The sequence below is a fragment of the Danio aesculapii genome, chromosome 9, assembly GCF_903798145.1.
Source record: "Danio aesculapii chromosome 9, fDanAes4.1, whole genome shotgun sequence".
NCBI classification, from domain to species: domain Eukaryota; kingdom Metazoa; phylum Chordata; class Actinopteri; order Cypriniformes; family Danionidae; genus Danio; species Danio aesculapii.
Window position 1 is genome coordinate 29,427,179 of NC_079443.1, and position 15,012 is coordinate 29,442,190.

At 37.6% G+C, this 15,012-nt stretch overlaps 1 protein-coding gene across 1 annotated transcript in view; it reads right to left on the minus strand.

Moving 5' to 3' along the window:
* Nucleotides 1–699: 699 nt before the first annotated feature.
* The window catches only part of klf7b (Kruppel like factor 7b), a 62,607-nt gene continuing 48,294 nt past the window's right edge, over nt 700–15,012 (minus strand). Inside the window, exon 4 of the mRNA XM_056465393.1 lies at nt 700–5,508. Coding sequence (XP_056321368.1) covers nt 5,457–5,508 — 52 coding nt within the window. The 3' untranslated portion in view covers nt 700–5,456. The remainder of the gene's footprint in view (nt 5,509–15,012) is intronic.

The following is a 15,012-nucleotide window of genomic DNA, read 5'->3' on the forward strand; positions in this document are numbered from 1 at the left end:
AAATAAACTACATAGTTGCAATCTAAACAATTACATTTTCGACTAAAAAGCCTTAAAAGTACATTATGTTGTCAAACAGCAGCAATATTTGTCAAACTGTAGAGTGTCCTCTGCTTCTTGCTGTATGTGGGCGGAATAATACACAAGGGTGAAGAGGCTGTACCATTGTTATTATTTGCAGAGTATTGCTCTGCTTTCAGCCAATCAGATTCGGGAACCAGACAGTACTGTTGTATAAATGCATTTATGCATACATACAATCAATTTTGTCAAGTGTTCACAGACCAGTTTGACTATTCCAATAGTCAAACTGCTTTTATATATTGGCCTAGAGAAAGATACGCTAATGAGGGCACAACCACTGCTTGTTTATATTCAAATATCCAGCCATATTCATCTGCAAACAAAGCATGATAGTCTTTGACCTTCACAGAGTTTCTGTTGCTAGTCGGCTTTCCAATTCCAATGAACCCTGGCCACAAAAAATCCATTCAGAGCCAGTGTACACAAAGCCATTGTTACAGAGTGGTGATTTCTGGGACAAAAATTGTCTAGTAATGAGTCTTGACTATTTGAAAGCGCTCCAACCAAAGGTTATGAAAGGCTATGAAAAGACGGTGTCTCTCTCCCTTACTGTCAAAGTAATTTCTCGTTCTCTTTTTATTTTTTTTCGGTCAAAGAAAGCATCAGTCAGAGGCGTTCAGATTCTACCATTTATTACACTTATTACATTCTTAAATAAAAATGCTCCACTGAACAGTTCTTGCATAGATATCTTACAATACCAATTTAAAAAAGAATTATGAAACAGACCAGTAACAAAAATAAATTTCATCTTCTTCCTTAATAAAGAACATTACCATACTAACATTATATCATACAAATAATAATATTTTAAACACTTTGTACAGCAAAAGAACCGATAAAGAAAAACACACAAGGAAAGAACAGAATAGAACAAAAAAACAAAACAAAACGGAGAGGAAGAGTGTGAAGTTTACAGGAAGTGAGGGGGTGGAGTGTTAGTGATGTGGCGAGGGAAAGAGGACAGTGAATATGAGGGTCCCTGCTCTAGCGAGAAACTACATGCTTCAGCCTACATATGGCAAAATGTCGTCCTACTTCCATACAGATAAATCAAGATGGCACATAACTGTTCTATTTTTCTTTCTTTTACCCTTTCTTTCTATTTTTTTCTGATTTGTACCTGCTTTACCAACTGGCAGCTTTCTGCGAGATCCATTTATTGATAAAAGAGAGCACCTGTAAAAGCACTGAGGTCTGTTGTTGGCCGGTTGCTCCCTGCTTAGTAATGTCTAGGGACATTCATAGGTAAGAAATCGCTGACAGCTGGTAACACGTAACCGGAGGATGAAACTGAGGTGACTGTGTTTTAAGGACGTGATTGTGGTTCTGCAGGTGCAGGGTGGGGTAGATAGGGGTGGGAGGTGAGGAACGCAAAAAGCTGAAAGGAAAGACCCGGTGAAAACTTTACGCACTGACATATCAAGTTTGGACAAACACAGATACAGATGCACTTCAAGATGCAGTATATCCCAAGACAAACAAGTCTCTTCGCTGTCTGCGAATGACTGGGAACCTATGGATGAATATTCGAATGTACATGCAGATTTAGTCTCTTTTGGTGTGTCGAAATAGTTTAAGCTTTATCAATCAAGCTGAAGAGTGAATTGTTCCCATGTTCTTGTGATAAGTGCATCTCGAAATGCCACTAAATGTTATGTAGACAATCGACAGCAGTGTCATTTTAACAGACTAAGCTAGCGGTAACAATGACGAGTGTTATTTATGCAGTGAAATGTTGTTGCAATACAGACAATAACAAAAAAAGAAAACGGAAAAGTTGTCACCTCTGACCTTTTATCATAAAATCCCCTTGTGATGTTTCAAGCATCTTTTTCATATAAAATTTAAGCTGCCAAAAGCCTCTTTGAAGCTGAAAAGCAAACGGCTTGGGAAGGGAGCTTCACTGGAAGAGTGCCCAGATCTAGTACACTTAAAATTGTTCCCTTAGAATGTCTTCGAACATTCCTACTGTCATGTAAAACGTTCTGCCACAGCATTGTCTCCGTTTTGAAGTTGTACGGATAACTCGTGGTAGAAAAGGTGGTCTTCTGTACAGCTAAATCAGAATCAAGAGTGTTTTAAAAACATTCGCCTGGATGGTGATTTCTAAGGACATGCGTGACCTGCACTGACTACAGAAGCGCTAGAACCAATGCAACTAATTCGCTGTTTGTTTACGGCTAGGCTTTAAACTCATCCTCAACTTTGCATTCAAACCGTATATTACAAGCACACACACTCGAGACCAAGCCAATGGTCATATAGATGTTCAAGAACGAATCTTAGGAAGCTGGTGTAGGGCACAAAGAGATACTGTGAGAATAATGCAAAATAAGTTTCTCTCTTTCAACACCCAGCAGGTTATTTGCAAATGCTTAAATCTTTGGGCAAAGCATCAGGCGCCTGTGCAACTGACTAGACCGCTGCTGTCGCTCGAAGAGTGAGAGATTGGGGGTTTCGAATGGCACTTGATATGTGATCGGATATGTACGGCGTGTTGCTTGCTAATGAATTTGATTGGCCTGTTCCATATTCATTTGGTAAAGTCTGGAGTATGTTGGCAGAAGAAGAGAGTTTCGTTTGTAAGTTTGAATTTGTCGCTTTGCACTGTATTTTAAATAAGACAGTTACAGTATGTGTATATTCATGGTTTCATTTGAACTGAATTCATATATCGATGTCGAAGAAAATGACAGGATGTTCTTTTGTTTTTGTCCCTGTGTTCTTGCTGTTGTATCCCATATGGTGACTGAACGAATCGGAATTGTCATTTTGTCAAAGCAAAAACAGGAGAAAAGAGCAGTTTTTCATGACTGCTATCTCCAAGTAAAATGGAAATGTAACCCTTTCAAAGCTTTTCTAGCTGTTGTACACTGTCAGTAATAACCGCATTTGTGAAATTGTGGGATAGTACACAATGCTATTATGACACTGTAGCAATGCACCTTCTTGCTTAATTTACAGAAAATAATACAAACAATCGTCACACACACAGGCCGCTTCTTGCGGACAAAAGTGCCACAACCCACAACTGATTGTACATTACTGGAGAGAAACTGATTCATCTCCTATTTAGTCAAAATTTTGGCATGACTTTGCATTTTAATGAAGAAAAACTGTTGAAATGAAAGGAAATCAATTGAAAATGGCAACTAAAATGGTCTAACTGAAGAAATGGTGTGAGTGTGTGGGTCTGTGTATGTTTGTGTGTGTGTGTATATGTGATAGAAGAGCTGCCTTCAGCAGGCCTCAAACCAAGAGAAAGGGACCAACTCTTCACTCTGCACTCAGCATTTCTACACTGAGTTTGTGTATTGATCATTAAGCTCCGGTGGTCCCCTGAGGGGTAACTCTGGGATTGTTTAGTAAAGTCTGCCATGATTCTAAACATGTTACTGCTGAATCGTAGTCTTCCCTCCACCCTCACAGCCATTAAATCAATGTAGAAGAGTAGGGTCAGTAAGGGAACGCCCTGATTGCGACGCCACGACAGGCTTCACGACCTTGGGGATGATATGTTTTTTTGTCCCCGTGATTTAGAAGCTGATTGTTAACACCAAGCTAAACCTAGGCCCGGTTTAGCATAATTTACTCGAGTGTATCAACAAGCTCTCAACTGAACGTCTGACGTCTGGATGGAACGCAATCCTACAAAACAACAATTGCTAAAACCCTGCTGTGAAGATTTTGGTGCAAAACAAATAATGCTGAGAGGCAAGCTGTGCATGTATGTGTGCGAGTGTGTGCATCTATCTGAAAGAGGCTGCCATGCAGTGTTTCGTTTTTAACGCTGTTCATTAACTTGGTAATTATTGTTCTATTTTTTCTTTCGTTTTTTTTCAGGAAAAAGCCAAGAGCAAAGAAACCATTCTGTCTGTGTTGTGATGTGTCTGTAAAAGAGTTTTTTTTTTGTGTGTTTTTTGTTTTCTGCTTTTTTCCCTCCAAGATGTTTTTTGTTTTTATGTTTTTTTTTTGTTTTGTTTTTGAGCTTTTTTTTGACAGTATGAAAAAAAGCACAGAGAACATTGAAAAAATCAGTGCAGACAATGGATACGAAACAGGCAAAGTTTGTCTGGGCTGATGCCACCAAGTTCTTTTGGATCCTGATCCCAGCAGGTGCTCCAATCTGAGAGTCAACGTCCTGCCAACTGTCCCTCCCCCATAACGTCTCCTCTGTTGGCCTCCTACAGTGCACTGGACGACTACGTTCTTACACAGGTGCCAATATCAACACAAAGCAAAAGAACTCTTTCTTTCCAGTGTCAAGAGCATCACACAAGGTCTGTGACAATTGGTTAACTTTTCCCAGATCAAGTCGGTGCAAAGAAAAATGGAAAAACAGAAGACTTCTGTCCTTTTATACCAAGCCAGCAATCCCAATCTTTTTTGGGGGGTATTCTGTTCCTGTCTTATGCTTCAAATGTTTTGTTTCAGTGCCAGATAGAAGCTACTGAACCTTGTGCATACAGAGAAAGCCTCAAAGTTCCCTCTTGTTGCCCGTATGTGCACATTAACGCTTGTTTGCAAAGCAAATTTTCACCTTTCAGAAGTTTAAGACATTTTTAGCTCAGAAGGAAAACAAACCATCTTTTTTAACACTGTCTTTAAACAAAAAACAAAGGCAAGAAAGTGTCGCTGCGCATCATTTTATTCACCCGTGAGGTGACGGGCGTGAAGAGCAGAGAAGAGTTCGCTCCTGAGCGAGGAGTACGAGAAATCAGCACACATCCTGAGCGTTGCCGTATTTTTTCTTGATCACTTTTCCCCAGCCTGCTTCAGGGGCCAGGCATTGCATTTGGCCACTTATTCCATTGGTCACTCCTCAGAACGTATTGGCAATGTTGCTTTTTGTGTTTGGTTGTTTGCTGTATACAACATAGCTGCAGGTTGGTTATTGTGATCTGTCCTTGGAAAAAGAAATTGAAACTCCAGAATGTACAATGAACATGATTCTCCAGTAGAACCATTAGGCTATGCGATGAATGAAATGTGCGTTTCCATTTTGTACATGTAGCGCTCAGTTTCCCGTTCCATGCTAGTGGTGATTTACTGTACAAAAAAAAAAGAGAATGAGGGGAGAAAAGAAAAACCTGGTGTTTGGCAGTGTCTGACCTCCAAGCTAGTGCTCGGTAAGGCATGGCTAATCGCTGATGAAAAGGCTTTTGGACTGTCTTGAGAGTGTGTAGAATCCAACAACGCTTGCCCACGCTGCCTAGCATGTTCTTCCTCGTGACGTTTGCAGCCAGACCCCTCTTGTGCACCCAAAGTCTGTTGTGAATGTTCCCGTCTGGATGGTGCACACCTGTTCTCCTCTTCGTTTTCTCTCACTCTCTTTCTCTCTCTCTCTCTTTCTCCCGTCTTCCTCTGCCTTAGATATGTCGCTTCATGTGCAAAGCCAAGTGATCAGACCTGGAAAAACATCTGTAAAGAGAAAAGAAGAGACAGAGTTAGCATGGATACATTAAGGGAAAGCCAGTTATCATTGAGCTAAAGAGGGTATGAGTCTGAGTTTCTTGGAAGACGTGTGGCAGCTTTGCAGATGGAATAGAGAAAACAACATTTGGCGTTTGGGGAAAAAAAAATGAATTTTTAAGCATAGCCAGCTTTTTTGCTCTAAAACTGGTGACAGATCGTTTAGAACGGATATCTTGCCAATGCAGTTAGCAAGGAAGTCTGTGCCGAAAAAAGTCCTTTTTTTTGGGAGTGGGACCACAAATCACAGCAAGCCTGTTTGAATAAGAAAATATATTTCGAGGCTGGAGGTGCAATGGTATTGTTTAAACTGTGGGACTGCATTAGTTATGTAGCACTTGAGTCATAGCGGTTGGTTTCTCGTCGCAGGCCATGGGCTTTTTTGTGTCATCATCAATTAATATCACATGTAACCACTGCTGGTTAGGAGCAATACATAACCGTGCCTAGAAAATACTGTTGCAATGCCATGTCTGCTTTGCATTAATACGGCTGTGAGGATTACTATTACAGCCATAGTTTTGAAAGTGAATCTTAACTGGAATGAATAAAATCCCGAAGAGTGGAGACTTAGGAGTAGAGAATTATAATTTCAATTCGCCTCTGGCTGTATCCATTATTAATTAGTCGAGAGCTACAGTGTTAACTCCTCTGTTGCTTTTTGGATGGGAAGCAGCCAAGATGGAAATTGGGGTGAGATGAGGGTGTATATATACAGGTAGACATCGTTAGTTTTCAAATCAAGTGTCATCTTGATGAATTTGTGCTTATGTCAGCTGCAACATTTCTGGTTTTCCCTAGTTATTATTTTGTGGAATTTTATTTTAAACATCTAACAGATTTACAGTCATTTCTCTTTCTCTGTATGGAGTTTTAAAGGGGTGGTCCAGAGTGTATTTTTAAGGCTTGGTTGTGTTTCTAAGATGCAAAGCAATGTGTGCTCATGCTTCATTTGTAGAAAATCCTGTTATTTGTACATATATCTTACTTGATTATATACAGCTACTAAACTTACATGAAAAACGGCTGTCATATTTCCTAGTTCCTCTGAAAGGCACACTCTCAAGGGGCTCTGATTGGTCTGCTAACATAATGTGCTGTGATTTGCGGATCGGCTCCACGTCACCAGGAAAAGCGGCACAAAAGCTCATGCTTATAGGCACGTGATATGTAAATACTGTCAGTCAGAGTAGCTGTTAGCCGTATCAGTTTGTGCCTGAATGAGAGATAAAATGAGCGGACACAGCTGAACCTGAACGCCTGCTCTCTAAAATGAATCTTTCACATATATTCTAATAAGCATGTGTAAGTAATATGAAATATTCCTATATGTTTTGCAAGTTTGTTATTTGAGATGTTAAATGCACAGAAAGCAGCCGCATAGAGAGATAATGCTGCAGCTGGTGAAGATTGTGGGTATTTACAGCGATTTGAGATTGCATCGAACTTTGAGCATATCACATTCAGAGATGTTGTTTATGTTCACACAGCTACATTACACATGAGCTAAGGTTTAAAATATGATATCATAGTGGACCACCCCTTTAAGGCAGATCTTTTAATTTAGTTTTCCAAGACCAGTCATACCTGTTTGACCAATGAGGGCTTAAGGTCTATGGAGCAAAACAGCTACATATTCTTAAAGCAACAGTCCCATTGTATGTACACATTGATTAATAAAAGCGTTAATTACATAGTCCCACAGTCCCCCCCACCCCCCAAACTTTTTGAAATAGAGTATTGTGTAAATGTACAGTGAGACTGAGTAATTAATGCTTTTAATGAGGATAAAAAGCTACAGTTCCACAGAGCTATGCGAACAACACAACCATATATACATATATATACATATACATATACATATCATATACAACAATATATACATATATATACATATACATATATATATATATATATATATATATATATATATATACATATACATATACATATATATATATATATATATATATATATATATATATATATATATATATATATATATATATATATACATATACATATACATATACATATACATATATACATATATATATATATATATATATATATATATATATATATATATATATATATATATACAAATATATATACATATACAAATATATATATATACATATACAAATATATATTAATTAATTAATTTATTATGATTTTTTTAAATATTATTATTTGCACACTTTGACTGCAGTATTGACCAGTCACCATCTGTTAGTGGATTTGCATTCATGTGAATGATGTGTTCATTTCACTTTCATCAGGTGTTTACATTTTAGCAGACTCAATGACATGTGCATCACACAATTTTATTTTTTTGGAGATTTGCATCAATCTAGGTGTGAAGATTTTTTTTTAGGTGTGTGTGTGGAGACAGGGCAGAGCGACTGGACAGATGGTCCTGTGACTCACTGTAAGTGGCTGCTCCACCAGCTGGCACACCCTTAGATCTCATAACCCTCCCCCCACCTCTCACTCAACCCCTCTCAACACCCGACAGGGGGCTGTGCTTGATTAGGCAGGATTAATGATGCCCAAAACACTGGTGTGAGTGACTGTGAGACAGTATGACTGTGTATGTGTTGGCTGACTGTATTTACTGTTAGACTGCCCATGACTGCTGCTCCTCATAACCATTGTGATGCTAACCCAAACATGTGTGCAGTCAGTAATTACACCTAGAAGATAAAAAAGCACTACTTCTGCTGTTCCAAACCTGGATGTCTGTTTTTGATTTACAGATATCTTGATTAATGGTTTTTTAATATACCATTTAAAAATATTTTATTTTACCTATTTTGTTTTTCAAGGTTTGATACCTGTAATTTAAATCAGCAATGGTTTTTGAGTACCCACTGACTCGTACCACATTTAAAAATGCATATTAATGAAAAATGTTAATTTTAAAGGAAAGATTGGCACGGAATAACTGAATTTTGTAAATGTATCGAATTGCTTAAACTGCAGTCACAATTTCAATACCAACAGCATGGAGAACTACACAACAGTGAAACAACTTTCAAACCAATCAGATGGGTTAAATGACCAACTTAAACATGCAAAATGTGAATGAATTTTAATCACAAAATTTGCATTGAACAAATTAATATTAGAATAATCCTAATACTGGGCTTTGGTTTGCAAAATTGATCAATGGTAAATGCATACTGGGATATTTTTTATACTACCCAGCAAACAATTTTGTGTTTAATAGTCGTTTAATACACATCAAAACGTAGACAGTTTGGCTAAAACAAGGCTAATCTTGAGCTGTCAGTGAAAATCTAATATTTGTCTAAAAATAAGCCAAAACTAGACTAGTCGTCAAATAGACAGATTAGACAGACTTTATATGTGTAGTCATTCAATTCTGTTTATTTGATGACTAGTCTAGTTTTGGCCTATTTTTAGATGTCTATTAGATTTTCTCTGACAGCCCAAATTTAGCCTTGTTTTAGCCAAGATAACTATGTTTAGATGTCTATTAGACCTCTATTAGACATCAACTTTTAAAAACAAAAAATGCTTACTGGGAATATTTATATCCAATTTCATATTAAGTTTTCTTTGTTTATTTTTAGTAATTTTATACAATTTAACCATTATTTACTTTTAGATTTTAAAATATATATGTTAGTAATTTTACAACTTTTAAAAGCAAAACTTCTTTGAGCTGATGTTGAAATTTGTGATTTATATTGAGCTAAAAGGTTGTGGGTTTAAAACCTGCTTGAACAGGAAATATAACAGCAGTGAGAACAACTTTCCTAGAAGCTCTTCTTTCTCAAGCTGTTTGAACCTCAAGCAAACATGATATTGTTTTAAATGACGTTACACTAGATTGTTTATATATTTCGCTTGAAGTAGCCTTTATGCAAGACACTTAAACTGCAGAGATGCTCCTTCTGGAATAACCTGAGGTTAAGACTGATGCATACAGTTGAAGTCAGAACTATTAGCCTCCCTGTTTATTTTTTTCTCCAATTTCTGTTTAACGGAGAGATTTTTTTTCCAACACATTTCTAAGCATAATAGTTTTAATAACTCATTTCTAATAACGGATTTATTTTATCTTTGCCATGATGACAGTAAATAATATTTTACTAGATATTTTTCAAGACACTTCTATACAGCTTAAAGTGACATTTAAAGACTTAACTAGGTTAATTAGATTAACTAGGCAGATTAGGGTAAATAGGCAAGTCATTGCATAATGATGGTTTGTTCTGTAGACTATCGAAAATAAAATTAAATTAAAAACTGCTTTTATCCAAGCTGAAATAAAACAAATAAGACTTTCTCCAGAAGAAAAAATATTATCAGACATACTTCCTTGCTCTGTTAAACATAATTTGAGAAATATTTAAAATATAAAAACAAATGCGGGGGGGGGATGGGGCTAATAATTCTGACTTCAACTGTATGTCTGCAACTATATTATAAATCAAGGAAGACTTGCAGTATTGTGTGTTCGTAAATATGTTCAGTTCTGTTCTGCAGGGATGTTACCACATGTCTGCAACTGCCTTTGTTTAATAAGGACATGGACATATAAATTCAACAACACAAAAGCTAGCTGAATTGTAATGACAAGAAGACAGCTTATCGTCGGTTGTACAGGTTTTGGCAGTTCAGGTGTTTAACCAATCAGAAAGTGGACAGCTGCAAAAAATAATAATGCCATAATGGGCAATTTTGCACATTTATTTAAACAATATGCACTCTGAATCACCTTTTGCCCCTGGCTTATTTGATCCAGATTCAACTGGGCATCAGATGGTACAACACAGCGTCCTTCCACCGTTCCAGCATATTATTCTGGATTGTTGTCCCAGTGAACAGAAATAATCTTTCACAACAAGGCCACCTTCACAATCTGGTAACATTTATATTCTTTTTTCACTATAATTCAATGTATTTTTCAATCAAAAATGGATATGCTATTAAGGCTTACCATGATGTGTAAGGCCCTGTTTACACTAATATGTTTTCGAGCCTCAAAACGGAGCATTTTGGAAATGCTGAAGAGGACATTTTCGTTTCAAAATGCTGCTCTGTATCAGTGTGGACGGGGGAAAACCAAGACATCTGAAAACGGAGGCATGGCTGCCGACATTCACACTACCTGATTGGGGCTTTTTCTCAATCTCAAGTAGCCTACATAAAGTTCAGACTTCTTTCCTTGTAAGTTCAGACTCTGCAAGTTTATAATGAAATACTGAGGACACATTGGGTAAATCTTCAAATGTAACGGCAGTGTACAATATATGTTGTCATTCACCCTGGCTACGTTTCGCTATCTTAACAATAAAATGAAAACATGGCATAAAGCACTGTCTTATAATTTTTATATTAAACTTAAACATGACGACACCAAAAATGTTAAGGCATCCTATACATATTTATGACCATCAGCTTCACTGTATGCAAATGTAAAACAAAACGGAGCCTAATAACTGCTTCCTTACATTTTCATTGCAAAATTGGAAACATTAGGCTCGCTGTGTGGTTTTGGCAATATGTGCTTAATGTCAGGCTTTATGCACACAATAAAGATTATCAGTGGAAATGCATGGTGAAGTACGAAATAGATGTCTCTTTTGCTGAATATAATTATCAGTAAGCTATAATTTTAATAATCAATATTAACAACTACAGAGAAATGAGATCCAGCAGTTGATTCGGGATGGATTGGCCGATGTTAGGCTGCTCTCAGCCAGGCAGGCGTACTCCGAGTTACTGCTGACTGCCTGGAGCTCAGACATGTGAATACACTAAAGCAGCTTTCAGCACAGAGTGCATGTAGTCACGTGATGAGCTTTTTCAGTGGTGTAGCATGAACTGAGAGCTTTTCAGAAACGCTAGATGAAACACCAGTGTGGATGTGGATCGTTTTCGTTCTAAAATGCCGTTTTAAAACGAAAACACATTAGTTTAAACGGGGCCTAAAAATCAAGGTAGTGCTAAAATTGTCTGTTATACCGTTCGGTATGCGCAAGTTTTTTTAAAGACTATTTTATTTAGTTTTTTTTTTTAGGGGAACCGTATCTCCAGCAGAAATGAACAATCCACAATAGAAGCCCACGATTCGGCAAACATTTCACTAAACAAATTGATATAACACATTTGCACCAACATCCAAGCATGCTATAACAGTGCACTGGATTACTTTAAATCCATAAAAAAGAAAGATATCCAAAACTGTATTTACAAATTGTAAAGAAATCTGTGTTTTTAAAACTAATGAAGAGAGCAGAAGTAAATGATTTATTATATTTATGTAGCCTGACAGGTTTACTGATCTAAATTATTTCAAATATTTCTTAAAATAAAATATATTGTGTTCAATGGAGAAAAAAAATCTGATTTTTTTTTTTTACCGTATATTTAAAAAGAACATATTTCAGAGCAGTAATCACAGTACAGTGAAACTTTGATCTTTCCGGCCCATGCCTACCCAATAGTACAAATTTTCAAGGTTAGTGCAAAAGATTTATAAACGAGAATGCTGGGGGTTTATCTGCAGCAGGAAGTGCTTGGGCTAGGTTCCAAATTCTGAATATGCCCTTGTTTATACCTGACATCAGAGAGAAAGAATTGCCAATGTAGATTTGCTTATCCAAACGGGCTCCTCCTCCTTTTGTCATGCAATAGCTGCCAAACACTGAGTAATGAGTATAGGGACACAGATTTCCCCATGTGTTCCCCCTGAGAGTTCACAAGCTCTGCTGTGCCCGGGGGAAAGCGGCGCTGTTCAGGTGTCAGCAGCAGTCTGCAGAACAGAGGCCGTCCCAGTCGCGACTCGTCCGCTGGGAACGCAATGGCTTCATTGTGATGGAGCGGCAGAGAAATGTTCAATGGACAACTTTTCAAAAGGCTGGGACAAGGTTGGTTTGATGCCGACGGCGAGACAGGGAGCCGTGTCTAATTGTGCTTCCACCTGGAGCTGGCTCAGTGGGCACGCGGCCTCCGCTGTGTAATTGCTGCCCGCATGCCAGGCCCGAGTGACAGCTCCCTAATACTGTCACCTGACAGGCTATCACTCTTCCTCCCCATGCTAATGCAAATCTCTTCTTTTCTCTGCTGCTTCGGTGTCTCTTCACCTCTTTATCACCAAACGCGTTTGAACACGCTGCCTCTGCATCGCCTGGATGTGTGTGTCAAAATGTAGCTATTAATATTTAAATATAGTTCCATAGACATGTAAAACCTCCAAATGTAGAGGAACTTTCCAGACTAAAATTGTCCTGATGTTTTCTCTCACTACTTTTTATGGTTCATTGAAAAACAACTCTTAAATGGTGATTGGACTCCCAGAGAGCAGTTTTTCTGCCAACAAAATATTTGAGGAAAAAACAAATCTAAATTGCATCCCAAATTTGCATGCTCCAGCGCACTCAAAGTGTTGTATTTTGCTGGTGATTGCAAGCTACATACTTAAGCATGTGGACTTAGTAAGTCAATTTTGATTCACAGACTTCTTTATTGCATCCATTTGCATTTACATTTGGTTTTATTTATTGCTTCTTGAAGTAAAGTGTATACTTTCTGTACCACAAGCATCATTTGGACACATGGACGCTGTTGTCCGCTATTGGTCAGGTAAAATGTATGTCCATCTTAAACTACAGCTCATTTCAACCATTTTTACATTTTAAAGATTAAATTTGCATCTAACTCGACTTTAAAGTTTGTTTAAAAACACTACTAGTCTAATAACATTATTAAATGTTATCTTTAGCTAATACCAATTTCAATGCCATATTTTGGACAAACTAAAGTTAATATACAGGTATCCCACTTATAGTCCACAATGACACCAAAACAGTTATTGCACCATTGCGTTGACCACAATTTTAATATCAGTGCACAGGGCTGGGCGATAAAATTGGTATCGATATTTATTGATTGAACACCATTGTCAATATCGATTAAAAAAAAAAAAAGGTTCTGTTTGAAGTTTAGGTATGAAGAGCTATAGTTTTATTAAAATGTGGCTGCTGAGCGCACACCTTGCAAGCAATGCCAAAGCTTAGGGTGTAAGTTTGTCATTCCCAATGGAGGCGCGACGCATGTTTGAAAGCAACGCGCACAAGTTGTACAAGCAGTGCACATGTGACACGCATGCATTTTCCAGCCCCACCTAGTAAAACATCTGAACTTTTCTGAAGGGCGCGAGTGCACAGCGATTCATGCAAGCAGAACTAACCAGTAAAAATGGTAGACTAATTACCTCAGACAAACACAGCTCACCCAAACACTGCAGTGCTTTTTACTTTTTTCCATAAACTTGCATCGGAGCTGCAGCAATGGTTTGTCTGTTTGATGGTCATCTATGAGAGAAGCCAGGGAAACGCGAGTGCAAAGCCCGTTGTAATGGTCAAGGAAACCTTGCGCTTGACACTGACTAGGTCAGAATAACAATACATGCCAAAATAAGTGTGGTGTCTAGCAGCAGTGAGGAGATTGTAAATAAAGGATGTAAGGATGTCGCCAGAGTGGCTTTTTGGCTTCTTTTCTTGCGCATTCCAGCCACTAGCTCCCCATCTTAAAGATTTTTTTTGCATGGGGTAACCAATCTGTAAAGTTGCAATGAGTATTTGAAAAATGATGGTTGGTTCCTTTACTTGAAAGCTCAGATTTGATTATCTTATTTTGTGTTGTTGGCAGAATTTGAGGTTTACTGTATCATTATCACACCTTAAAGTTTGCTTTGATTGTAAAGTATTTACGCTTTACCATTGCACACACTTCGTAACATTTTATTGATCAAGTAAAGAGTTTAAGAGACTCTTTAACACGTATGTTTGTTTTATTATGAAGAGATGAGATTTTTTTTTGCTTAAATATTTTTGTTTTTGACTATTAAATCTATTTGCCTTATTAATGTTGTTAAATTAAAATGAAGTGTTTTTAAAAAAAAATCCTAACATTCCTAAATGTTTTGTTAATCATTATTGTTCAATAATTATCGATATCGAATGATCTGAAACAAGATATTGTGAATTTTTTTTTTTTTTGCAATATCACCCAGCCCTATCAGTGCCTCACTAATCGTATGCAAATTATGATTATTTATTCCACATAATGTCCTACAAAAACCGCTAACTGCATGCTGATGTTTCAGCATACAGCCAAAAAAGAAAAAAACAACCCTCATCAAATATGCTGTGTCTTTCCTCCAGAGCTCTACGTGCATCCATTTCCTCTCCTGTGCCTCTCTTCATCTCTTTTATATTACTGTTATGTAACTCCTCTTACCTTGGAATGCATATCCATGCCTCTAACTTCTCTTTGTCCCTGCACTCGAGCCACAGTGTGGGCATACGCCGTACCGATGGGAGGACGGAGGAAAGTGGAACAGAATGTGAGAATGAGATATTCGCAGTAATTCGGTAATGGGTATCACAGGACCAGACTGTGAATGAGTTATTC